General features: G+C 50.8%; 2 protein-coding genes across 13 annotated transcripts in view; one reads left to right on the plus strand and one right to left on the minus strand.

The window, feature by feature from the left end:
• The first annotated feature begins 388 nt into the window (after positions 1-388).
• Positions 389-9,324, plus strand: Znf687 (zinc finger protein 687). Of its 5 annotated transcripts, none has more exons than XM_063253273.1 (9): positions 389-767; positions 3,973-6,089; positions 6,234-6,541; positions 6,766-6,942; positions 7,037-7,199; positions 7,343-7,678; positions 7,764-7,876; positions 8,002-8,143; positions 8,276-9,324. In XM_063253273.1, exons 2-9 carry the CDS (start codon positions 3,990-3,992, stop codon positions 8,765-8,767), a joined length of 3,831 nt encoding a protein of 1,276 aa, XP_063109343.1. In that variant the 5' UTR covers positions 389-767; positions 3,973-3,989; the 3' UTR covers positions 8,768-9,324. The 5 variants fall into 5 exon arrangements, with proteins under 5 accessions (XP_063109343.1, XP_063109336.1, XP_063109335.1 ...); XM_063253266.1 differs by lacking the exon at positions 389-767 and adding an exon at positions 933-1,238; XM_063253265.1 differs by lacking the exon at positions 389-767 and adding an exon at positions 1,004-1,253.
• A 141-nt stretch (positions 9,325-9,465) lies between these two features.
• Pi4kb (phosphatidylinositol 4-kinase beta) overlaps positions 9,466-25,879 on the minus strand; it is a 30,907-nt gene continuing 14,493 nt past the window's right edge. For 2 of the 8 annotated variants that reach the window (XM_063253282.1, XM_005007786.4), the window contains 10 exons: positions 25,768-25,812; positions 23,068-23,295; positions 21,953-22,180; positions 19,781-19,890; positions 18,998-19,102; positions 17,439-17,562; positions 15,922-16,187; positions 11,797-11,929; positions 11,429-11,549; positions 9,466-10,289 (listed from right to left, as the gene is read on the minus strand). In XM_063253282.1, coding sequence (XP_063109352.1) covers positions 10,108-10,289; positions 11,429-11,549; positions 11,797-11,929; positions 15,922-16,187; positions 17,439-17,562; positions 18,998-19,102; positions 19,781-19,890; positions 21,953-22,180; positions 23,068-23,295; positions 25,768-25,812 — 1,542 coding nt within the window. In that variant the 3' untranslated portion in view covers positions 9,466-10,107. Of the gene's footprint in view, positions 10,290-10,660; positions 10,724-11,428; positions 11,550-11,796; positions 11,930-15,921; positions 16,188-17,438; positions 17,563-18,997; positions 19,103-19,780; positions 19,891-21,952; positions 22,181-23,067; positions 23,296-25,767; positions 25,813-25,879 lie in introns of all 8 variants that reach the window. The other 6 variants (XM_023561318.2, XM_063253293.1, XM_063253286.1 and 3 more) reach the window with 6 other exon arrangements.

Consider the following 25,879-nt stretch of genomic DNA (forward strand, 5'->3'; position numbering starts at 1 on the left):
GGAAACTCGGGGCGCGTCCGTGTCCTGGTCCAGAGTCCTGGCAGATAACAGATGCCTTTTGCCATTCTCAATTCGCGAGGCAGGGTGCCTCCGCAGACAATCGCTGCGAGCGTGGCGGACTAACTGGTGGCTAAGCTAGTAGCTACGGAGCAGCTCCTCCCTCTCCCCGCCTACAGGGGACGGTGCAACCAAGCGCGGGAAAGCTCAACCGGGCAGCCACGGCCGCCTGCAGAGGCGCACGCTCGGGGCTCCTCCTCTTTCCCGCGCCCCGAGACCTATCCGTGAACGACCTTCCGGTCCTGCGGAGCGGCCGGGCCACGCTGACACTCCCAACGTCACCTCTCCCCCACTTCCGGTCCGCAAGCCCGGCCCAGCTATCAGGTCCCAGTCTTTTCCACGTTCCAAATCCCGTACCCGTCCGAGCCTCTCCGCAGAAGGGAGGAGCTGCAGGTGACGCCATCGCCTGGGACTGGCGGCGCGCGAGCTCCACGCGTCCGGTTACACAACGCTGTAGGCAGTGGGCACAGCGTGAGGCAGTGGTCAACCGATGACGTCATGCTTAGGAGCTGCGGCCCATTCTGCGACTTGTGCACTGCATCACTGACTTTGGGGGTTAGCCCCCGAGAAAACGGCGCAAACAGATCTAAAGATCCAGGGTCTCCTTGGAGTCGACAAGATTCTCCTCAAAGTTCCCACCGCACTGAAGCTGAGTTCTTTAAATTTGCATAAGTGAACTGCAGCTTGCAGCCTCGAGCAGCCAATAGAGGGTGAGGAGGCGGAGTCGCACCTGGGAGAATTACCCCTGCGGTCGGAAAACGGGGAATCAGGGTGGCTTCTTTCTGAGAGCGACAGTAGCGATGGCCAATCGCTCTTGAGAGGCGCATATCGGGCATGTAGACTCTGAAGCAGCCAATGGGGAGAGGCTGCTTCAGGGGGCCTAGGTTCCTGGTCCAATGAGGATGAGCGGACTCTTCGGGGCTAGTTGCGAGCGGCAGTACTTAAGACCAACCTAGACCGGGGCAGGGAGGGGCCCAGAGCTGAACGACGGAGTAACTGGCCAATGGCGAGTGTGAAAGCGGGCTGCTCAGGCCAGGAGCGCGGAGGGAACTCGGGGAGGAGGGAGGCCGAACCGGAGAGAAGCAGGAAGTAGCGGCGGCCCCGGGGAGGGCGGTGGCGGTGGCTGCTGCTGGAGCAGAGTAGAGACCGCTGCATATCGGCTCGCAGTAGGAACGGAACAAGTAAGAGTGCCCGAGGTAAATACCCGCCCTCGGCTCCGCCCCCCCGGGGGGCGGGTAAAAGCCCCCGCCCCTCCCCCACTTGGGCAACTACCCTCTTCTCCGTGCCGCCCCCTGGGGCGGCTTCTAGGAAGGCCCAGACACCTCCTCTGTCACGGGGTGGAGGGGGGGCAATGGGCGAAACTCCCAGCCTGTTGAAAGCATAGCCCTTAGCCCGGTAAACGTGAAGGAAGGGTCGGGGACCTTAAGTCCTGGCGCCCCCGACCCGAGAGGCAGCCGTAGTGCCGTCCGAGGACTGCAGGCTGCGGGATGTCGCGACCTAAAATGGTGTCCGAGCCCAGAGATGGGGGTGGGGAAGCTGGGCCGGGCTTGAGCGGAGCCTGCATCCCCTGGGGCGCGGGTCAGCGTCCGGCCCCACGGGACTCCCGACTTGCACCCAGGGCCCGCCGCGCGCCTTTCGCCGTCCCCGCTGCCGGGGGAGCCTCCAGGGTCCGCGCTGGAAGAGGTGCGCCGCACAAGGCTGGCAGGGGCCGAGGTCCGAGCTGGACTGACCGGGCTGCGAGCTGGGAGTCGCGCGGGGGCCGCCCCTCCCCCTCCGCAGTCTTTCCCCTACGCCGTGTGCTCTGGGCCTCGAGGTGCTGCGCGGCTGTTCCCAGAGGGCCTGTGGCCTGGCCGAGGCCAGTTCTTCACTTCTCGGCCTGTGGGAGCAAAGCAAACAGCGCTCGCCTCAGTTTCCCCTTTGGCTTCTCTTGTGTACATACAGCCCCCTTCCCGAAATCCCAGACTTGCTTCCGCGCCATTCCTTGGCAGATGGCAGGGACTTAATAACGCCCGCCGCCCAGCTTGGCCGCAACCTAATCGCCCCCGGCGGGTGTCGGCCCCTCGCCCTCTGCTGCGCAGCAGGCCCTAGGTCCAGGCAAAGGGCAATGAGCATCCGCCCGACCCAGGGGTTTTCACTTTGAGCCCCTTCCTTCGGCTTTTGGGGAAGAACAGAGCGAAAAGGGAGCAGGGGCGGAGGGGAAGGGGGGGATAGGGACGCCTCCTTGGCCTTGAGCTCACTGCTCGCTGTACTATCTGCTCCAGGTGGCTATCCGGTGACCTCTAAGTCACTTGTGCGTTGGAGGGCGAGGTAGCTGCGACTCCCCACTGGTCCCTGCTCCACTAGGCCACTTCTCTTGTCCTCTCTCCTGGGTGGGAGGGAGCCAGGCTCAGGAGGGCCTTAGGGATTCGGCAGAGTAAAGGCAAGGGCTTTGTTTAAACTCAAGAGTCTGCAGAACTAAGTAGGGGGCAGGGTGCAAGAAAGACTCCCCTTTTTTCCTTTAGTTGGTACACCCCCAACCCCCGCACCCCTGGTTCAGGCAGTGCCAGCTGCCACCTGCTGGGACTGTCTCCAGTTACAGTCTCAAGCTGGAAAGAGGTGAGAGAATTGGCCCTGGGAGATGCTTACATCTTGGGCAGGGAATGTGTACAAATAGAGGCAGCTTGAGTTGCTTCTTCTGAGGTGCAGAAATGCATGTGGGGAGAGTGTGGTAGGGGACAGACCTGGGGCTTCTCCAGTTTGTGAGTTGTCTTCGGTGCTGGTTTGTCACCATGTGACTCTCATGGGGCTTTTGCACTGGAGAGGATTGGGGTTGAGACTAGGGTGAGGAGCCCAGAGAAGGAGTGACAGTGACACTCGGGTGGGTGGAGAACCAGCTTTCCCCAGGCGGCAGCTGTGCCCTGGAGTTGGAATCCTGAGAGGGTGAGCGGGGAGGAGGGATGTGGGTGCTCTAGGGAAGGCAGGTGAGCAAGCAGCAGGTGTTTGTGATGAATGAGGCCTAGGTTGGGGCCCTTGTGGCCAGGTTGCTGTCACTGCTTTCCCTTGTGTCTCTCTTTGTCTCTTTCTGTTCCTGTGTTTTATTCTTTACCTGTTGATCTCTAGGGTGATCATCCCGAGTCCATTCTTCCTGCTGACAAAGCTAGATCTCAGTGTCAGTGGTGATCCCAAGTGTCCCAGATTGACTGAAGAGGCCTTGCCTCATGTCTGACCCCAGCACTAGACATCCAATGTGTATTCTCCCCACTTCTTGACCTCATGCTTCATGTTTGACTCAGCTGTAATAGTAAATTGTGTTCTGGGTCTGACCTGCATGTTTACAATTTCATTTCATGCTCCAAATAACTCTTTGATGTATGAATTACTTTTTTCCTCTTTCAAATGGCAAAAGGCAGAAGTATTTGCGTATGCAGCAGGCCTACCATAAAGATAAATAGAACAGTTTCTTAAGTCTTGGCTTAAGTCATTGCTCCTTTCTGCAGTTGGCTGGTCAGATCTCTGTGGCCCCAGAAGATCTATGAAGAATATGACTTGGTCCCATGCACTAATGGGCCTTTGACCTACAGCATTGTTTTCATCCTCCTCCTCAGTATTAGTATCGATTTATTGGTTCTATGCTGAGCATAGGAATGGATGAGCTGGTTTCAACGAAGATGCCTACTGAGCCCCCAGTGCCCATTTCTCTTCCCTTTTCTATGCAGTCTCTTCCTTTGCTTACTGTGGATTTCCCTGCTTGTGCTGGTGTGGACACACTCGCCTTCTGCTGTTAGGGTTTAGGACACCAGCAGTTGCACTCTTCAGCACTCAGTCTGGTGGGGGTATACCTATCTGGAGAGGAAAAGTCCAGAGATCTTGAGGAAAGAGGTCCAGGGTCTCTTGTGCAGACATCTCAGTTTCTCCTTTTTCTTGCTGTTTTATCAGGTCTGGGACCTACTGCGATGGGGGACATGAAGACCCCTGATTTTGATGACCTCCTTGCTGCGTTTGACATCCCTGACATCGATGCGAATGAAGCCATCCACTCTGGGCCAGAAGATAGTGAGGAACCAGGAGCCCCAGGGAAGCCAGAGCCCAGAGTGGCAGGAGAATCTGAAGGTGCAGCAGCAGCCGGGGATGACCCTCAGGTTCCAGCCCAGGCCTCTGACCATGGCCTGCCACTGCCAGACATTTCCACAGTCAGCGTCATTGTCAAGAACACTGTGTGTCCTGAGCAGTCTGAGGCCCTGGCAGGTGCTACAGGAGGGGAAGCAGCTCGGGCTAGGGGAGTTACTAAGGAAGGAACTTCAGGGGCTTCTCTGATGCAGAATGGATTTGGGGTCTCCGAGTCATCCCTTTCAGGAACTCCCCACTCCCCAGGTCCTCCCAGCACAGGTACCTGGAAGGAAAAAGCTATGGAAGGCAAAGCCCCCTTGGGCATTTTTGCTCATTTTGGGCCTGAGCCAGGAGAGCACTCAGATCCTCTACCTCCTGTTGCGCCCTCCCCACCTCATGGGGGGGCAGTGACCCCCCCACCTTTCCCCTCACCCTTTGAGCTGGCCCCAGAGAATGGCCCAGTGCTGCTGCCACTGAGCTCCTCCTCATGCCCTGGAGCCTTGAAGCAAGAAAGCTGCAGTCCTCTTCATCCTGAGGGCCAAGACCAGCGAGGCCCATGCTCTAGTCCTGAGGTCACAGGTGTCCCTGCAGGTGCCTCACCTATCCAGGTTGATGGGGTACCCTTTTTCAAGCAGTCTCCGGGGCACCAGAGCCCTCTTGCCTCTCCTCATTTGCCCAGTTGCAAACCCCTGAAGGAAGAAGAGGAGGACCCAGTTGTCAAGTGTCCTAGAAGTCCCCAGAGTCCTTCTAGTGGAGCTGAGGCTGCAGATGAGGACAGCAATGACTCCCTTGCCTCCTCTAGCTCCTCTCGGCCCCTCAAGGTGCGGATCAAGACCATTAAAACATCCTGTGGAAATATCACGAGGACTGTAACCCGGGTCCCCTCTAACCCTGATCCCCCTGCCCCCTTGACTGAGGGGGCCTTCCTGGCTGAGGCAAGCCTCCTGAAGCTGTCCCCTGCAGTCCCAGCCCCTGAGGGCCCAAAGTTGGTGAGTGTGCAGTTGGGCGATGGCACAAGGCTGAAAGGTACAGTGCTACCTGTGGCCACCATCCAGAACGCCAGCACTGCCATGCTGATGGCAGCAAGTGTTGCCCGAAAAGCTGTGGTTCTGCCTGGAGGATCTGCCACCAGCCCTAAGATGATGGCTAAGAATGTTCTAGGTCTGGTGCCCCAAACTCTGCCCAAAGCTGAGGGGTGTGGCGGACTGGGGACGGGAGGTCAGAAGCTGAATGGTGCCTCAGTGGTGATGGTGCAGCCTTCAAAGCCAGTTGCCAGCCTGGGCACAGCGAGTGGAACAGTGATCTCACGGACCCAGTCCAGCCTAGTGGAGGCCTTCAACAAGATCCTTAACAGCAAGAACCTGCTGCCTGCTTATAGACCCAACCTGAGTCCACCTGCTGAGGCTGGGCTGGCTCTACCACCCACCGGCTACCGCTGCCTGGAGTGTGGGGATGCCTTCTCGCTAGAAAAGAGTCTGGCCAGGCACTATGACCGCCGGAGCATGCGCATTGAGGTCACTTGCAATCACTGCGCCCGTCGTCTGGTCTTCTTTAACAAGTGCAGTCTGCTCTTGCATGCACGGGAGCACAAGGACAAGGGGCTCGTCATGCAGTGCTCACATTTGGTCATGAGGCCCGTAGCCCTTGACCAGATGGTGGGGCAGCCAGACATCACGCCTCTGCTGCCTGTGGCTGTGCCGTCTGCTCCTGGACCTCTCGTCTTGCCTGTCTTGGGCAAGGTTGAGGGAGCCATTACCTCTGCCATTACTGCAATTGCCACGGAGGCCCCTGTGCTGCCACTGTCCACAGATCCACCTGCTGTCCCTGCCACCTCTGCATACACGTGCTTCCGCTGCCTGGAGTGCAAGCAGCAGTGCCGGGACAAGGCTGGCATGGCAGCCCACTTCCAGCAGTCTGGTCCCTCGGCCCCAGGGTCCAACAGCAATGTGAGTCCCCATTCACAGTCTTCTGCGGAGGGGACCCCTAGAATCTGCAGGGATGGGGTTCAGGAACATATCAGGTACTTGGCTAGGGGATGTGAGGCCGGAACCACCCCCCTCACTGACTCACTTTGCTTGTGCCCCTGACAGGTGTGTCCGTCCTGCCCCATGATGCTCCCCAATCGATGCAGCTTCAGTGCCCACCAGCGCACGCATAAGAACCGAGCCCCTCACGTGTGCCCTGAATGTGGAGGCAACTTTCTGCAAGCCAATTTCCAGACCCACCTGCGGGAGGCCTGTCTGCATTTTTCTCGTCGTGTGGGATACAGGTGCCTCATCTCCATGCCTGGCAGAGCTCAAGGGTCTCATGTCGGTGCCAGCCTTTTGATGGCTTCTTGGGGAGAGCCTGGTCTTCCTGTGTTGCAGTCCTGTGTCATTGGCAGAACTCGGCCTCTGCGGTACTCTGCCTACCAGCGGTTCTCCAAAGCATAGGGAGAACAGGGCCGGCTGGAGCTCCAGCTGTGCCCCACAGCCTGTCTCAGGGACTGGACCTGTGTGGCTGCCTCCTTTCTCTTGCACGCCATGTTCCACCACCCATCCCTTTCCCATGTCCACTTGGGCCTTGAGGGGGAGTGTGCATGGGGATGCTCCCCCTTACGACACTACCCATTTGCTCCCCCAGGTGTCCCAGCTGTGCAGTGGTGTTTGGTGGTGTGAACTCCATTAAGTCCCATATCCAGACATCACACTGCGAAGTTTTCCATAAGTGCCCCATCTGCCCCATGGCCTTCAAGTCTGCACCCAGCGCCCATGCCCATCTCTACTCTCAGCATCCGACCTTCCTCACCCAGCAAGCCAAGTGAGACTGGGCCAGGGGGTGGCTGCAGGCCAGGGTGGGACAGGGCACTCCTCATCCCTTGCTGGCATCTGCACTGTCCCTGCTCCCTCCATAGGCTAATCTACAAGTGTGCCATGTGTGACACAGTCTTCACTCACAAACCCCTCCTCTCCGCACACTTTGACCAGCACTTGCTGCCCCAGCGTGTCAGTGTCTTTAAGTGCCCATCTTGTCCTCTGCTCTTTGCTCAAAAAAGGACCATGCTGGAACATCTCAAGGTATAGGGACAAAGGCCAGGGGTAGGGTGACGAGCTGGGTCACTGGGCTAGGGACACAGAGCCCTCAGGAAGTGGGCAGCAGGGGAGAAACTTTGCTAGAATTGAGCCCTCCCCACAGCCATTTCCATGTCTTCCTCTCACAGAACACCCATCAGTCTGGGCGCCTGGAGGAGGAGAGCCCTGGGAAAGGGGCAGGAGGTGCCCTTCTGACACCCAAGACTGAGCCTGAGGAGCTAGCTGTGTCTCACGGAGGGGCAGCCCCTGTGACTGAGGAGTCGTCTTCATCCTCCGAAGAGGAGGAGCTGCCCAGTTCCCCTGAGCGCCGCCGGCGCCCAGCCAAACGGCCCCGGCGGGAACTGGGGAGCAAAGGCATCAAGGGTGGGGGTGGTGGGCCTGGGGGCTGGACCTGTGGCCTTTGTCACTCCTGGTTCCCTGAGCGTGATGAGTATGTGGCTCACATGAAGAAGGAGCATGGCAAGGTGAGTGCACCCGATGAGGTCACCTGTGTGTCACTGGAGGTGGCCTTCTGGAGCTGTCTCTGAAGTCTCCCCATCCCATTCTCAGTCAGTGAAGAAGTTCCCCTGTCGCCTTTGTGAGCGCTCCTTTTGCTCCGCCCCCAGCCTGAGACGCCATGTCAGGGTCAATCATGAGGGCATCAAGCGAGTGTACCCGTGCAGGTAAGCCTTATCCCCATCCCCTGCCTCTGCCTTCCTGCCCCCTTGTGCCTTCCCACCAGTGCAGGCTGCTCTGACAAGCCTTGGTGCTGGGCCACCACTGTTGTCACCTTGCCTCTCCCTTGCAGGTACTGCACAGAGGGAAAGCGTACCTTCAGCAGCCGCCTGATCCTGGAGAAACACGTCCAGGTCCGGCATGGCCTGCCACTTGGGGCCCAGTCCCCTGGCAGAGGGAGCACCCTGGCTCGGGGGCCTGGTACTAGAGCCCAGGTAGGCAGTGGCCCAGCCTGCTGTGTGCCAGCCGTGGCAGTGGGAAAAGCTGGGCAGATCCTGGCCCTAGGTTGCCAGGGTAAGGCTGGTGGAGACTGCCAGGGTGATGGTAAAACTGTTCTCCTTTCCCAGGGGCCAGGACGAAAACGCCGCCAGTCTTCTGATTCATGCAGTGAGGAACCTGACAGCACCACACCACCAGCAAAACCCCTTAGAGGTGGCCCTGGGTCAGGAGGCCACGGTCCCTTGCGCTATCGCAGTGGCTTGGCCGATCAGAGCCTCATAGGGTTAAGGGTGGATGGTGGTACCCAGCAGTGCCTCGACTGTGGCTTGTGCTTTGCCTCTCCTGGCTCTTTGAGCCGGCACAGATTCATTAGCCATAAGAAGAGACGCGGTGGGGGGCGATCCAGTGCCCTGGGGCTGGGGGTTGGGGAGGAAGAGTCCCCTTCTCTGTCTGGGGCTGACCCAGAGGGTGCTGATTGTCCCTTGCCCACTTCTGGAGGCCCACTGACCTGCAAAGTCTGTGGGAAGAGCTGTGACAGCCCTCTCAACCTCAAGACCCACTTCCGAACACATGGCATGGCGTTCATCAGGGCTCGGCAGGGGGGCAGTGGGGACAACTAGGCCCTGGGCCTGACCAGCTCGACCTCCCTGGGAGCCTTGTTTCACTGCTGCTGCTGGCTTGTCCCTAGATTGGGGGTGTCACAACACTTTGTGTTCAGTCCCTCTCCCAAACCTGAAGGAAAAGCTTTTGAGGATCCCAGCAGTTTGCAGTTCTCCTTTGGGTTTGGCCCTTGGTCCTGGCTGATTGGGCCCTCTATTCCTGCTCGCAGAACCCAACACTAATCATGCTACTGCTGCAGACCCCCAGTGTGCAACTCAGGTGGGAGGATAGGACTGCAACAATCTCCACCCTTTATTCAGGCAGACATGTTCTTCTGGGCTGGGCCCTGCCCTACCACCCTGTACTCCCTGGCACTCAAGCCCCTCATCCTGCAGTGCCTTTCACTTGTTTTCTTTTTCCCCAGAAATCCGGGGGTGGGGGGGTTGGTGGGGATGAGTCCTGTCAAGGGAGCCCAGACAGAAGAGGGGACAGGCTCTCAGGAATCCTTTATTCTTACAGTAATAATACTAACTGGGAGAAAACCAGACCATTAAAACTGCTCATGGTTTAATCCCTACGCAGGTCTCTATGTGGTTTGGATGATGTGGGCTTGGTATGGGGGCCCTTCCAGGAGAGCTGTTACAGTTGACAGGGAACAAGCAACCCCCTTCCCTGTCTTGTCCCCCTCCCCCACCCCCATCCCACAACAACACAGATGGCTAACTAAGGACTTTATTTCAAACAGAAATTAAAAAATCGAGAGCTATTTCCTGGGTGTAATGATCAGGAAGTATTCCCCATGGCTAGGCCAATACCCTCAGTATACCTGAGGGACTGTGGTTATTTCCTCCCTTGCCCTGATGATGGAGACCTCAGCAAGTGCAGGGTCCAATTGGTTTGGGCTCAGTTCCAGGGAGGATTGAGTTGGGCAGCAGCATGGCTGAAGCCAACCACAGGATCGAGTTTTAAGTACCAAGAACCTACTCAATCCCCTTCCTGGGACCCAGGACAAGGGTGTAGCTCATGGAAAAAGCCTCTCAAAGCCCAGCAAAGGGAGAGAGGCCCTGAGCCCCCACATTCATCACCTTAGTTCTTTGGAGCGCAGTGAGTCTTGGGGTCTGCCTGGTGGTAATACTGATATAGCAGGGCCAGGGGAGCCCCCACAGTTCTGGACCCTATGGCTGGCTTTTTGCCCCTTGGCCAGCTCTCGCAGTTACATGATCCTTTGTATTTCTTGCCTTCCATTTCCCTTGGGCGGTTGGTTGAGTACGTGGGGTTTCCCAGTTTGGGATTTCTCAGGCAAGGGCTTCCCATGAAGGCAGCCTGGATCTCCCACTGCGCCTGAGCCTGAGGCAGGGGGTCACATGATGCCGTTGGTAAGGTACTGGAAGCCGTCATAGAGTTTGGTGGTGATGGACCGCATGCTGCCATCCACCATCTGCTCCACGAGAAGCTGGAGCTGCTCCTCCGTCATGCTCATGTGGAACCTCTCTTTGAGGTTGCGAATGGTGCTGGAGCCATGGAAGCAAGGAAGCTGCGAACCTGGAGGAAAACAGTTGGGTGTTGAGGGTCATGCACAGATAGAAAGGTGGTATGGTAGTAATGGGGATGGGATACAAAGCTAGGGGTACCAAGGATATCCTTCCCACCTCAGCTTCCTGATAATATGGATGTAGTTCTGGGGTAGAGGACAGGGTTAGTGGGCAGCCCTGTGGTGCCCATTTCCATCCCACACTCCTAAGCTTTACCCTCTGTAGGTGAGGGGTGTGGGCAGAGGAGGGAGGGTCCATGCCATTTCCCCTAGCAGGGGCCAAGGGAGCAGGCTTGGTCCTGAGGGAAGGCTGGGCACGGGCCCTGAGCTGGGCACACTTATCTGCTTGTAGGACTCTGCCTATGCTACGTCTGACACTCACAGATGACTTGGGCCACCGTCATCACGGGGCCAGACAGGGAGGCTCCTGTGCAACAGCGACAACCTGTGGGGTGGGGAGACTGGCAGCTTAGATCTGGTATCCACCTGGTGTCTTGAGGAAGAGCAATGAAGGACAAGGGCGGGGAAGCAGGCAAAAGACTACAGGTATCAAGGCAAGGAGGAAACAGCAGTGGAAGAAGATAACAGGAGCTGGGCATGGTGGCACAAGCCTGTAATCCCAGCACTCAGGAGGATCCTTACAAGTTGAGACCAGCCTGGGCTACAAAGTGAGCTCAAGGCCTGAACTGCATAGTGAGACCCTGACTCAAAACAACAAAAACAACAACAAAAAACCCCAAACAATGGAAAATTTCAGAGCAGGATGGCAAAAGGAAGGCTGCCTGATGAGAATGGCCAGGCCAGGGGAATCAGAGTCAAAGTAGGACGGGGAGGGAACATTTCAGGTGGTAAAACGGAAGGTGATAGAGGGAGGAAACCAAGAAACTTAAAGAGCTGGGCAAGGGCAGAAGAGGACTGGGAGGCTAGGAAGTGGACCTCTGCTCCCAGGGTGCTGAGGACACTGTTACTGCTGCCCTCAGCCCTCTCCAGGCCCAGTTCTGCCAATGTCAGGAGGAACTGTCCTGAAGGAGAAAGCAATGGCACTGAGTCTCATTTGGGATCTCCTGGGAACCTTTGTGGATTCCCACACTCCGCCAGTCTGGAAGTCCTAAGCACCAGCCCCCCAACCTGAGTGGGAATCCAGCCCCACCTTGCTGCATGATTTCCACAATTTGCACCACCTTGTCCATGTGCTTCCGTGCGGCAATCAGCCCTTGCAGCATTAGCATCTTGTAATAGTTGAACATGTCACCGTCCAGGCCGCCCATCACCTGGGAAGGGCCAAGGGGATGATGTGGCAATGGTTTCTTTCTCACAGGCCTCCTGTCTTGGGGCAACTGGGCCAAACTCCGATATTTCCCCACCCCTTTCCAGACAGGAAGCACCCAGAAGTCCTGTTCCACCCAGACTTACTGCTATGCCTGTTCTGTCCACTCCTAACTTGGAGGGAGCCCATTACCTCCCTCTCCAAGGCAGAGAATACAGTAACCCTGGGAGTGCTGCTCCTTCCTGACTCACATCTACAAACTCTGTGGTCAACTTAAAGGCCGATGTCTCAAAGCCCAGGTTTCGTGGTGAGCTGGACAGGATGAAACCAAAGTCAATGTGGATGATGTGGCCTTCTGCGTCCAAAAGAATGTTCCCATTGTGTCTGAGGAAGAAGAGAGGAGAGAAAGGGGCAGCGGTGAGTCTGACTGCAGTAAAACCACTGGCCACATGACACCAGGTTGGGTGGGAGTGCCCTACATGCTTCCTGCTGTCCAGAACTCTAAAATCTACAGTTAATAGTAAAAAGAAAGGGATCAGAAAAGAAAACTGCTAACAAAAGCTGCAGGGTCTGAAACTGCTATTATTAGCAACAGAATCAGAAGTTTAAGATTATCCCAATTTCCCAAAAACTACACTTTCAGCATCCAAACTGATCCTAATCTAGTAGGATCAGTAAAAGGCAGTAAAAGAAGGCCTCCTCTGGCCAGCTGTGGCCAAGGCCATACTCTGCTAAGGTGAGAGGTCTGGCTCAGAACCAGTTTATCTGTGTTGCATTTGTAATTCCTGTCAGCCACTGCAGAACAGAAGCTCAGTAAGGAGTGGATGTTAGATGTAAAATAGTGTGGGGGTATCAAGTGGCAAGTTTTAAATCATATAAAAAAGCCCAGGAGGCAGGCACTACAGGGCAGCTGTAGAGGAAGAAGAGTGAAAGAGATAAACCCCAGGTCTTTGTGGTTCCCACATGAATGACAATAGAACAATTAACATGCTAAGCATGCAAGGTCAGGTCTTCTCACTTCAATCGGGCTTTGTTAGGCACTAAGACTGGCTTGGTGTGAGGGCCACCTTCTCTGCAGATGGCTGCCTGGCCCAAAGAGAAGGATGGAGGGGGTCACACCTGAGTCGACTGCTCAGCCCTGAGAGGCCACGATGTCCTCGCTTATACTCTCATTGCACAGGTGGGCAAACGGCCTGAGCAGGCAGGGGACTTGCTTGCCCAGGGTCCCAAAGCAGATGGGCAGTTTTGTTATCTCCAGTCAGACAGATGCCTGGGCATCATTCTGAAGTGAAGAGATCTTATAGGGGACCATTCACTGCTGTCATTTCTTTCCAGTGACTGATTTCAATCTGGCTTAACCATTTCTTTTTTAGTACTGGGGATAGAATGGCAGTGAGCCCTTTTTATTTTTTAATTTGAGACAGTGTATTAAGTCACTAATTGCCCAGGCTGGTCTCAAATTTATCATCCTCCTGCTCAGCCTCCCAGTGCCCTGGGATTACAGGTATGTGACACCATGCCTGGCTATCTTTCTATTCTTTTTAGTTCTTCCCTCTTTTATCTTTTCTCCTTCCCTTCCTCCCTTTCTCTCTCTCTTTTTAAAAAACAAGCTCTTAGCCCAGAGTGGTGGTAGTTACGGTGTATGCTTGTAATCCCAGCATTTTGGAGGCTGTGCAGGAGGACTCATGAGTTTGGGCACAAGTTCAGGGCCAGCCTGAACTACACAGCAACTCCCTGTCTCAAAACAGCACAGCACAGCACAGCACAACAACAAAAAACAAGCTCTGGTAAGTTTTATTCATCTTGCATGCGTGTATCAATGACAGTTTGTGTTTTCCCCGCACTGTGCCCGATTTGCTATTAGTGCCATGCAAGTGACCAGCAATAGTTTGGTCAACATGGCACAGAATTCTGTAGATTTTCTCAAAGCTGGGCAATTTGTTGGCAAGGCAATTTCGTTTTGACTTTTAACTTCAGAGTCTGTTTGTATCCCAGCACCTACTTTTATTCTTTTAATGTAGTTTTTATTAGTTTACATTTGTGATACATAATAATTACATCCATCTTGAGGAAATGGTATATATATCATGTCTTAGTCATTTTTTTGGGGGGGGGTCTTTTTTTGAGACGAGGTCTCACTATGCAGTTCAGGGTAGTCTTGAGCTCACTTTGTAGCCCAGGATGGTCTCGAACTCGCAACGATCCTCCTGCCTCAGCCTCCTGAGTGCTGGGATTACAGGCATGAGCCACCCCACATGGCATGTCTGAGTCATTTTTACTTGCTCTTCTTCTCTACACTCTCCTGTCTCCCCTCAATCCCAGATTCCCTTTTTATTTTCACAGTCTGCTGCCCTGCTTCCTATCACTGTCTTCTATTTTGCTCTTTAATTTTGGGTTTCTTGTTAAGAGACACTATTTTGGGCTGGGCATGGTGGCACATGCCTGTAATCCTAGCACTCGGGAGGCTGAGATAGGAGGATTGTGCAAGTTTGTAGCCTGGGCTACAAAGTGAGCTCAAAGCCGGCCTGAATGTGTAGTAAGACTCTGTCTCAAAGACCAAAAAAAAAAAAAAGAGAAGACTTATTTAACATATGCTCTGATTTATTTAACATACGTTCTCAAAGTGCATCCATTTTCCTACAAATGGCTTGTTTACCCTTCTTTGTGGTAGAGTAGTGTATAAATGCCACATTTCCTTTTTCTTTGGTACCAGGAATTGAACTCATGACTTCACACTTGCCAGGCGGGTACTGTGCCACTGAGCTATATCCATGGCCCCACATTTTCTTTATCCATTGCTCTACTGGTGGGCATGTAGGTTGCTTCTAAAATTTGCTCCAGCAACTATTTTATATTTAGTTTTATAAATTGGAGCCTAGAATTGATTAACCTCTACTATTTTTATTTTTTCAGTAACTTTTTCTCTTTCTGGTCACCATCTTCCTGCCATAGGTGTCAGCTAGCTCCCAATCACAAGGAGTCCTACACCTATTCTGATTTTAAGATGAGGTCTTGGTTTCAATGCTATGAGGTCTCACAGGCTGGCGCTGAACTTGCACTCTTCTGCCTTAACCTCCCAAGTAGCTGAGTTTACAGATGGATGCCACAGCACCTGGCTCCTATTTCTATGACCTTTTAAGTTACTCTGACTAATTGATCAACTGCCATCCCCACCCCTTTTACAGATAATTATCCTCTTTTAAACATAACAGTTTCTTTCTTTCTTTTTTTTTTTTTTTCCTTTTTCCTTTTTATCGGTACCAGGGATCGAACTCACGACTGCCTGCTTACAAGGCAGGTGCTTATACCGCTGAGCTAAATCCCCAGCCCCACATAACAGTTTCTTAAAGGAAAGCCCCCAGCCCGACTAGTGCCAGCTTTTACTCACTACTGAGCTGAGCCCTACAGACTCTAGGCCCTGGTTTCAAACTCCTGATGCTTCAAGGGACAGTGTAAGTTTGCAGATAAGTGCCTTGTAATTATATACCCTACACAATGGCAGAGCCAATGGTATTTCACTTGTATGGCTGGCAGAGTGTAACAATCATAGGTTCTAAAAGTCATGTGAACTTTTTTTTTTCTAGATATCTATGTGATGGAATTTTCATCCTATATTAGAATAAAAATAAGTTCATGGCTAGAACTTCAACTTCATCTCTACCAAGTCCCTCACTTGTCTTGCTGATCAGCCACAGTCATGACCTGCAAGCCTGGCTCCTTTACCTTTTGCCTTGTTGCTGAAAGCCCATTTACATCCACCCTCATCCACAATGCTACAAGGCACTGAGTAAACAGAAACATACTGCTCATTCCTCTGCCTGCAAATACAACTCTTCAGTCTTTTTTTTTTTTTTTTTTTTTTAAATCAGTACCGGGGATCGAACTCATGACCATGCGCTTGTAAGGCAGGTGCTTATGCCGCTGAGCTAAATCCCCAGCCCAACTCTTCAGTCTTGTAACACTCTGTCTCCCCCATAAAACCCAGGGGCTGGCACATGGTTGTCAAGTGCTCTATCCTAGAACTAAGGCCTTCTAATTTAGCCTCAGTTTACATGTCTGATGTCTACTACTGTGTACTACTTCCCTAGCATGTAGTAAAGTGCAGGATTTAATCCCACTAAAATACTTTCTCACAGGGAACATATTTCCTCCTCTCCTTCTTGTCTTCTCAGTCCCTGTTCACTCAAGCCCTTACTTTTCCCATAAACCCTTTGTTTCTTTGTTCTTTTACCCTAGTACTTGTCTGTTTGTTTCCTTGGCTTACTGTCATTTAAATATATCTGTCTCTGGTAAAAGTATGTTGCGTCTTCCATCAACTGAGAGCTACACATGAAGGGCAGAGGCAGCCCTGGTGAAAGATGAGGGGTAGGACTTACCTGTCCTTGACTTGTAGCAGGTAGCAGACCAAGCAGTAGCCAGCGCAACTTTGCACAAAATTGCGCTGGGCACTGAGGAATGCCTCCGTGGTGTAGCTGCCATGCTCCTGGAGGAAGTAATCAAGCAAGGACAGCTGAGACTGTTTCTTCACCTGATGGATGGATACAGCATTGACCACTGGTTCAATCATGCCACTGTCAGCTGAGATCACAAGAATCTTATATGGCTTGATCCAAAGGGGTACTCGTTCTTGTTCCCAAATAGACTGTGAGGAGACACAGAGGTATTAGTATTCTCACCTTTCTCCAGATGAGGGGAGAAGGCTCAAATTACCCCCTTTCCAAGCTCTTTTCTAGGCAACCTTGATTTTAGGCCATAAAGTGCATAAGACCAACCTACTGAGAACCAGGAACCACTGAAAGGAGTTCCAGGGCCTGATAAAGATGGGAAACTACTCTTAGAAGTATATGAGGAAGCTATCATATAGGCAGAAAGTCCAAGGAAGGCACAGAAGAGGAAAACTCACTGTCACCTGACAAGCAGAGCAAGTACAAGACAGTAATATAAGTTCAAATAATAAGAAAAAAGAAAGAAAAAGAAAAAAATGGAAGGGTTTAGGCCTAGAGAAAGCATCTCTAGAAAACAAACATATTGATATAAAGAACTGGATTGAATAGGTGAAGCTGCTTGCTGGTAGGCAACCTGGGGGGCTCAGGGATCAGTATCTTAGCACACTGCAACCCACTCACTACAGACCATTTGGGAAGTTCTGATTTTTTTTTTTTTTTTAACGCAGCCGCGCTGAGAATGAGCCCCGTTTGGTTGGTCTGATTTTTTTTTTTTTTTGAAACAGGGTCTTGCTATGTAGTTCAGGTCAGCTTCTAGCTTACTATGTAGCCCTGGCTGGCCTCGAACTCATGGTGATCCTCCTGCCTCAGCCTCCCAAGTGCTGAGATTACACATGTTTGCCGCCATTCCTAGGTTGGGAAGTTCTGATTTAAAAGAGAAATAATTCCACCACCCTGACATATATGCAGGTGTCAGAACATGGCAAGTGCAGTTCACAAAAGAGCCAACAGAGGCCACTGTGGAGCTGATTCTGGGACTTCAGTTCACAGGGAAAGGGTGGCCAGCCATAGTTTAATCAGCTTCCAATTGAAAGATGGGCTGGAAGCTGGTCCCCAGCAGAGCTCCTTGCATCCTCACTTTCCTGTGTGATACTCAGGTGGGCTGGAGTTAGGCTGAGTTCCCTTTTTCCTTCACTGTCTCCTTCATTTATTTCTTGTGCGTGTGTGTGTGTGTGTGTGTGTGTGTGTGTGTGTGTGAGGGGCAGTTAGGGTGATGGTCCTGGGGATTGAACCCAGGGGCTTTAAACTGAGCTACATCCCTGGCCCTATTTTTTTGAGGTCTCACTAAGGCTGGGCTTGAACTTACAACTCTCCTGCCTCAGACTCCCTGGATTACAGACATGTGCCACCATCCCTGGCTCCCTTTCTTTCTTTTTCCCTTTCCTTACCTGTAGTTGCTTCAGCACCTGAAAGGCCAGTAGCTCCTGCCGAAGGTCATCCCCACACTTGACAATGACTGACAGGAGACGCCAGTTGGGCAGATGTCCATAGGGGGAGGCTTCTCTGATACGCCTATTAAGAATGAAGTAAAGGCTGTCATTGGGTACTGATGTCCGGTAAAGATGCAGAGTACCTAGAAGTCTGATGGAGCTGCTGGAGGCAGACGGGCAATAAAGACGGTGAGTATGTGGGTTCACAGGAATAGGAGACACTTAATTATTTGCTTGGCAGAACTAAACTTGCTTCACAGAAATATTGGAATTTTTAAGTTAATTTGGTAGTGACGTTTCTTGGTTCAAGAAACCTTTCAGAGTAGATTTGCTTTGTTCTGATTGGCTTGTTCTATGTCTATTGCTAAACTTTTCAACTACTGTTTGTTAATGTAATATTTTAGGTGCTGACTAAAGAACAAACAAGATTAGACTTGATTAGACTCTAGATAAACTCAGCCTAAGAATCGCTTTCTAAATCTCTGATATTGCTCAAATTTGGCAAGAAGAGTTTTACGATCCTGACTCCAGTCAAATGTCACATCCCTTTTAACATGGGACACAGTCTGACTGACCTTCCAGTGGGGAAAGCAACCTCAGCATTAAGGGGTTAAATGGCAGTGTCTTCAGAAAAGAAGAAAATGCATTCAGGACAAGTGGGGAAAGGGACAGAGTCACCGGGGTGCCAACCCAACCAAAATAAGTACAGCTGCAAAGGTTATAAAGAGTGTTCTTATGTATGACTGTCTGAAACAGAAAGCCCTTCCAGAAGTGTAGCTGTTAGATGTGTTTTGATTTTATTTTTCTTTTGGATCTTCCCTCACAATCTTTAGTGATAACTTTTTAAGGCTTCCTTTTATTGTGCTCTAGCTCTCTTTGGTGGAATCTGTACTACAATCCAACATGAGAGCCAGCCAGGTAATATGGCACTTTGAAGCCTCAAGACTGAGGGTTTGCTAGATATGGTGACACACACTTGTAATTCCAGTCCTTAGGAGGGCGAGACAAAGGATATCTGCAAGATTGAGGCCCGCCTGGGCCAAGCAGTGAGTTAAAGCCAGCCTAAACTGCATAGCAAGTTTAGATACTGTCTATCTAAAAAAAAAAGAAAAAACAAGAAGACTAAAGGCTGGACTAAAGCAAATTTTGAGGGGTAAATTTTACCCCCTAAAAACAAACCATTTATGTTAAGGATTTTTCCCCCCTTTTAGCACAAGTAGTTTCTCCAAACTTCCTCAGGCTTAGGGCACCTCTCCTAAGCCCAGAAAGGGATGGCACAAGGCTGGACACGTCTATTGTTCCACTGTATTCCCACCCCCTGCTGCTGCTTGTTATAAAACTCAAACGTATCTGGACACAGTAAGATGGTGATTTGAGGCAAATGGACCCCTTTAGGTTAGCTTGGAATAAATCCTTCTTACCACACATATAAAAAAAAGATGGTGCAGTAGTCACCAGCGGCCTCCTTGAATGTATAAATGGTGAGAGGTCATGCCTTGCCCCACTGCCCCACTCACCGCACTTTTTCCTGCCAGGGCTCTTTAAGAGCAACTGCAGAAGGGTCTTCTGGATCTCGCCTGAAGGCTGTCGGGGTGTGGGCCAACTGCTCTGAAAGGCGCCGTCTAGCAGGAAGAAAATACATTATGTGCTTGGAGGAGTTACCTCAAAGCCTCATGTCCCCGTCTATGCCAGCATTCTCTGCACTGTTCCTGAATTCTGGGCACAAAAAGATAGGAACTGAGGCTGAGAGAGACTCAGGGAAGGATACAGAATCAGTGGGATCATTCTGCTATGCTGGTAGTGCGTGATCACGTTAAACTGCAGAGTACCTAGCCTCCCACTCCTCTCACAGACTCTGCATTCCCCACGGATTCTGATCTCCCCTCTTCCTAGATTCTGATGATTTCTGTCAGATCCCACTTTGAGAATCACTGCTCAGATTCTTTTCTCATGATTTCATTTCTTTGCAATCTTCTTAAAATTTTATTTCTTTTTACAGTAGTTTGAACAATGTCCCAACCTGTACCTTTACTGCCTCGGGTTTGGTAGGACAAGCGCAGAATAAGGAGAGAAAAAGAAATGACATTGGGTGACACAGATGAAGGGAACAAAGAAGAGACAGTGTATGAAAGGATGAGAATCAAGGGTGACACGGGGCTGGGGATTTAGCTCAGCGGCATAAGCACCTGCTTGCAGGCAGGCGGTTGTGAGTTCGATCCCCGGTACCGATAAAATGAAAAAAAGACAAAAAAAAAAAAAAAAAAAAAAAAAAGAATCAAGGTGACATGAGCTGGCCATACCGGATGTCCCCTGCTGCAATGAACACAGGTTCCTTGCTCTCCTGGCTGGTGATGCTGTCCACAGAGAACTGGGAGATGTTGTCACAGCTGTTGGTGTGCACTTCAGGGAGCTGGGGACAGCAGGGCAGAGCTGGTCAGCAGCATTAAGCACAGTGTCTGTCTCACTGCCTGTTTGGTTGCTGTCATCCCACATGTCCCTGCCAGTTTGATTCACAAACCTCCTGTGGTTCCATGCCATCCTGACCACTAGGACCTCAAACTGCATGGATGCTCACGTGGACCCAGCAGCACTATGTCTCCAAGTGTGCACAGCCTGTATCGGAACTGGCTGAGATGCTTGCTTGAAAGGTACATTCCACTGGTCTGAATCAAAATTATGAAAACAAAGTCTGGAAGTCTAAATTTTAAACAGGTTCTCCAACACTAACTTTGACAAATCACTGCCCTGACCATCGCAGAAGCCTCAACTTTGAGTCTCAGACTGAGCCCCGTGTAGTTAGAGATGAATTTTTCCCTGGGGATTCTTCTGACCATTTCATCTAAGTCACACACTTGAATCTCCGCCTCTGTAATTGTACCAGACCCCAAATCCCCGACCAAGTTACTCTTTCCTTCCACGTCCCAGGGTCCTTCTCTTTGACTGCCACTTGTCACCACTGCTCACTGCCTTGCACAGAATGTATCTTAATGCTTTTCTTAAATGCTATGTCTAACCTTCCAACTGGACAGTAAGCTCAAAGATAGATCTTCGCATAATGCTCTACCTAAAATCCTGCTCTGGGTCTCGTAACCACAGAATAAACTTTAAGTTTCTGTCCAGAGCAGGTAGGCTTCTTCCCACAGTCTGGCACGTGCTGACCTCTGCAGCCTCGTTCCTCACTGTTTCCCCTTTCAAGCACAGCCAGACAAAAGTGCTTTTAGTTCCTGCTATGGCCAGATTCTGTTTTTAGTTTTTGTACAAAGCTCCTTTGCCTGAAGACTCTTTGTCCACTTTTTCCTACCATCCTCAGCCTCAGCAAGAAGTGACTTCTTCCCCAAAGACGACTTCTGGGGTCTTCCCGTATCTTCTACCTTCTCCTCCACAAGCTGGATCACCCCACATTATACCTCCTGCCTACAGTTCCTTTCCTCTCTTCTGTCAGATCTTAAATCCCTTGTAGGAGGGAGCTGTATTTTGGTCACTGGTATGCAGCACTTCAGTCTGGCACACAGAAGTCCCCTAATGCATTACTTCTTAAATGAAAGATGTCTGACTCACTACACTGTTACTGTAAGTCAACTTTCTTTCTTTGTTAAAAATAAAATCATTCTATTTCATAAATCAAATGGCTGGAAAAAACAATGTTTTTTATGCTTTTTGAGACAGGGTCTCACTATGTAGCCCAGGCTGGCCTGGAACTCGCAGTGATCCTACTATCTTAGCCTTCTGAGTGCTGGGATTACAGGCGTGTGCCATCACATCTGGCTAGAACAATGTCTGTCTGTCTGTCTTTCTGAGACAGGGTCTCGCCATATAGTTCAGGGTGGCCTTGGGCTCACTTTGTAGCCCAGGCTGGTCTCGAACTTGCAACGATCTGTCTGCCTCAGCCTCCCAAGTGCTGGGATTATAAGAGTGCGCCACTACGCCTGGCTAGAACAGGATCTTTAGAAGAAAAATGTTTCCTATCATAGGAAATTTACTGCACTAAAACCATGTTGTGACATTAGTTTCATTTAAAAAATTTATTATTTAATACTTTTAGGATAATATCAAGATATTCAGTCCTGATTTAGATATAGAACCAACCTCTTCCTGAGAATAAACTCTGGAAAATTGGCTACTATTCATACAGGAAATTAATTCACATTTTTGAGACTAATATTTTGAGCATTCAGGAGACAATTTTCTACACCAGAGATTCAATCATATTTTCAATGAGTTTCCCTATTTCCCTGGTTCTAGAAGCTACTCTTTATATTTAACCTGAACTCACTCAGGGAAACAAGCCCCACTCGAATCTCTTCCAGGCTATAGCTGCTCAGTGATTCCTGTCATACTCTGCAATGCCTACAGCACTTGCTCATTTGGGCACTCACCCACCTCCTGCCAAAGGTGTGTTACTGAGTCTCGAACTGTAAGAGCTTGGGGATCAGGTGCTGTGCCCCAACGTTATCATTCTGGAGCTCCCTTACCTCCACCTGCAGCTCCCCTATATCATCCACCGACCAGGCTTCGTCATCATTGTCATAGTTGGGAACGGTGCTGAAGCTGCCAGCCCGCTGCTCATGGGTGATACCACATTCAGGCAGATTCTCTACAGACCGTGTGCTCCGGATTCGGTTCTCAGGGATCCGGGCAGGGACGCTGGTAGTGTCAAAGTTTTCACATTCAAGGACTTCCACATAGATCAGATAGGGAGCCTGGTGGGGTTGTGAGAACAGCATCTGTAGCTTTCTTCTACTACCATCTCTACTCTGCTCACACAGGTCTCTCTGCTGCCCACTCCTAGCTCCAACCTTCATCTACCAGCCCCTTAACAGTATGGATACCACATTTAGTGCTGGAATTGGTCATATGTTATCTATATCAAGAATTTGGGTAAGAGACTGCACAAGCCTTCTAAATGTTTTATCTGGGCTTTAAAATGCACAATGCAGTCAGGCAAAACTGTTCCGATTATCAATTACAGCTTGGAAGAGAGGCCTAGAAGCCTCGGTTGGCTTGTCCTAAAGACAGGCTGGGGTAATGGTACACACCTCTAATCCCAGCACTTGGAAGGCTAAGGCAATAGGAATGCCTTGGGTTTGAGGCCAGCTTGCGCTACATAGTGAGTTCAAAGCCAGCCTGAAATACATAGCAAAACCCTGTCTCCAATAAACAAACAAATAAAGACAGGGTCCAGGGAACTTCTGTGGACAAAAAGATTGGACCAAACTAGGCAGTATCACAAAGAGGATTCTAATCTTCAACACTTCCTCTGAAAGAAAAATCTGAACCTGGAGTACTCATCCCTTACCGAAGGGCTAAAGCAAAGCCACTAAAATGATTATAATGGGTGAACAACAATTCTCCTGAGAAACAGCAAGAGGCAAATTGAAAAGTTGAGGCCTGTTTGATCCAGAAGAGCAAAGCCCAAGGGGAACAGGAGGCCCCTGAGAACTACGGCTGCACTAAGGTAGAGTCCAGCTCATACATGGATGGAGGAGGCCTAGGGTGTTGGCACACCACTTCTGGGCACATACACAAATCTGAACATTCATGGGAGCAGACTGAGGTCAGCAATAGAATTTGGGCCAAGCCCACTTACCTTGTCCTTGGAGTTGAGGACAACAGCCTGTGTGTGGGGCACACGGACCACGTGGTGGTCAAAGCCAGCAGTGGGTAGCCAGACGCGGGCAGGGAGCTTATGGTTGAGCAGGGAGAGCTCTGAGATCAGCCGTTGTGTTTTCTGCTCTTTAGTGGGAAGTGTGGCCAGCCGTTTGCCAATTGCCATTAAGGACTTGATGAATTCTCGCTCAGGGGCCAGTCGGACAGGCTAAAGGGTTAGGATGAAAATAAATGATGGTGAAAAAACTATAGAAAAAAGTGGTTCACACCTTCTATTACTCCTAGCCCTGTTGGCTAAGAACCCCAAGAAAGCCTAGAGAAACTTTTTGCCATGGTAGAAGATTCTACCCTGTCCCTCTGAGCTCAAACTGAGTACAGCCAGCACAGTCTTCCCAGTCTATTTCTTAAGAATAAGGGATCCTTGAGTCCAGGTTTCTGGAATGTACCCCTTTTCTCTTAGACTTATGTCTAAGACTTAAGGACCGTCCAGAGGCTTTAGGAGAGGTCATCCAGAGCCCAGAAAGAAGAGCTGCTTATACCTGAGTGTTTCACTCATCTCAAGAACAGGGTTGTCCCTGTCCAAACTTGGGTCTTTGGCTTGGATCTGGACTGAGGGGTCTGGCAGGGCCTACAAGGCCTGTGAAGGTAGCTCTAAGCCAGTATTTTCCTTTTCAAAGAAGGAGGAACTCTGTGTTCAAATGACTTGTTGCTTTTCATGGCAACCCACAACCTCATTCATCTCATAATTTCTTATAAGGGATTGGTGCACATGCAGGGGATGAAGAAATGAGCAAAGTTTGCATTAATGAGGAATAACCAATAATCAGTGGGCAAAGAAGCAAATGGAGTGGTGAGGGAGGAACGGGTAGGGGGGTGGAGAAAGCAATAGCTCCTTTTAACCCTTGATAGTGGCCCTGAAGACCTGTCTTGGATAATTCTTCCTCAGACCCTCTTCCTCTACTTCTCAGTGACTCAGCTCCTCATAAGAGTGTACTACCTGGGGCTAAGGATTTAGCTTAGTGGCACAAGCCCTTGCCTGGTAAGCATGAGGTCATGAGTTGGAATCCCTGATACAAAGGTAGAAGGAGTGCCCCTCTCTGAGCATGGCTCCTCTTGGCAGGCCCTTCGGTCATTTCCAGAAAAGATAAAGTCAGTTCGGAGGGGGAGTAAGACAGGGTGTGGAAAAGGATGGACTCAGCTAGACATAAAGAAGGGCTCTGTTTCCAGTCTACTCCACCATAAGGAGCATTTTACCAAAACAGCCACCTCACTTCCCCTTCTCACTCCCCTCAGCTAAATAAGAATGTCACCTCCTCTTACAGGAACAGGATTTCATGCACCAGGCTTTTCTCTCCCTTTCTGAGTATGTCTTGCTTAGTATCCCGATTGAGAATTTCTACTCTCACTTCCTCAAAAGCAAAGAAAGAGCTTTTGAAAACTAGGCAATACCAGGTCCACCTGTGTAAGTATGACAGCGAAAGGTCAGCTCATCTCTCAGCCTCTGCCCCACTGTGTGAGGAGGTGGGCTATCTTAGAGCAACACACAGTAATGAAACAGTTAGTATGAGTCAGGAATACTTTAGGGAGCAAGACTGAAAAGAGATAAGCAAAGAAGACAACAGAATTGATCTATGGTTTCTAGAAATATCCTGGTGGCCTCACAGAGAAAGAAGAGGAAATTTGAAGACTCACTCTATCCTGATCCCCTAATCTATCTACTCAATGGTAAGTGAATAGACTTTCTATCCCAGTGAATTCTCAGTTTAGAAAAGGCAAAGTTCCTTTTCACCCTAAGTTATGTGAGAGTATGTTGAAAATGTGACCCCAGGCCTCCAGAGAGGCTCTGTTATATGGAAGGAGATAGGAATATGACTGAAAGGGAATTAGCATAGAACACAGAAAACTGATTGGGTAGATTAAAAAAAAAAAAGGAAAATTAAAAAATCAGCCAAACTCCCTGAGGGTCCAGCATTTCCTCTCACGTCTTTGCCCAGCAAAAAAGTCCAAGACCCTGTGGGACTAGAGGGTCTGGAATGGTGCAGAGGGAATAAGAAAGGAGAAGGGATTAAGGGACATCCTTGGAAGTGACCTGGGAAAAAGGAAGACTCAGACCTGAAAGGTGGTTGAAGTTAAAAGTTAAAAAAAGAAAACCACTAGCAGGGAGGTAAAACTTTCCTTCAGGCCAAGTCCTATTTGCTTTCAGACTTCACTTACTCAGCAAAGGGCTTTGCATTTAGAAGATTCAATAAATATTTGATGGTCTGATGGCAAAAGCCACAGGGAAAGGGCTCTGCGGGGTGGGAGAAACAGGATCCTAGGGGCTTCTGCCGAGGAGTTCTTGGCTCTAATCCAGTAGTAAACTCTACCTCTCTCCCAGTTGTTTTCTCTGGAGCCCCAGGAGTGGGCAGCTGAGAAGTGTGGCATCCTGGCTGTCTCTGAGAGAGCAACTAAGTTCACCCCAGCCTGGGCTCAGAGCCCTGGCACCAAAGGTGTGTGTGGGGGGCGGGGGTTCCTTCAGGTCTGGGTGCTCTGGGAGACCTGAGAGGGAGAAGATGACTCCCAGGAATTAAAGGGGCCTTTGAACTCCAGCCTTGGCCTGGGTGCTCAGAAAACTTGGGACGGAGAGGAAATGCGGCCATGGGGGGAGCCTGCCACCCAGTCCCAGCCTGGCCCAACTTACGGAACTGAATGAATTATCAATACTCTCGGTGCTGGAGGAGAGCTCCTGGGAAAGGGCCAGAGGGTAAGGGGAGAAAAAGGGGGCAGGAAGGGAAAGGAGAGAGACAAAGGTA

This window comes from Cavia porcellus, unplaced genomic scaffold (genome assembly GCF_034190915.1).
Source record: "Cavia porcellus strain 051 isolate PalLab524CR breed Dunkin Hartley unplaced genomic scaffold, mCavPor4.1 scaffold_1, whole genome shotgun sequence".
Classification (NCBI taxonomy): Eukaryota; Metazoa; Chordata; class Mammalia; order Rodentia; family Caviidae; genus Cavia; species Cavia porcellus.

Bases quoted from the DNA above. Each gene is read 5' to 3' on its own strand.
- Znf687 (XM_063253273.1), top strand. From the start codon at position 3,990: ATGGGGGACATGAAGACCCCTGATTTTGATGACCTCCTTGCTGCGTTT. The intron at 6,090-6,233 runs GTGAGTCCCCAT...TGCCCCTGACAG, and splicing joins CCCCAGGGTCCAACAGCAAT to GTGTGTCCGTCCTGCCCCAT. The intron at 8,144-8,275 runs GTAGGCAGTGGC...CTCCTTTCCCAG, and splicing joins GGCCTGGTACTAGAGCCCAG to GGGCCAGGACGAAAACGCCG.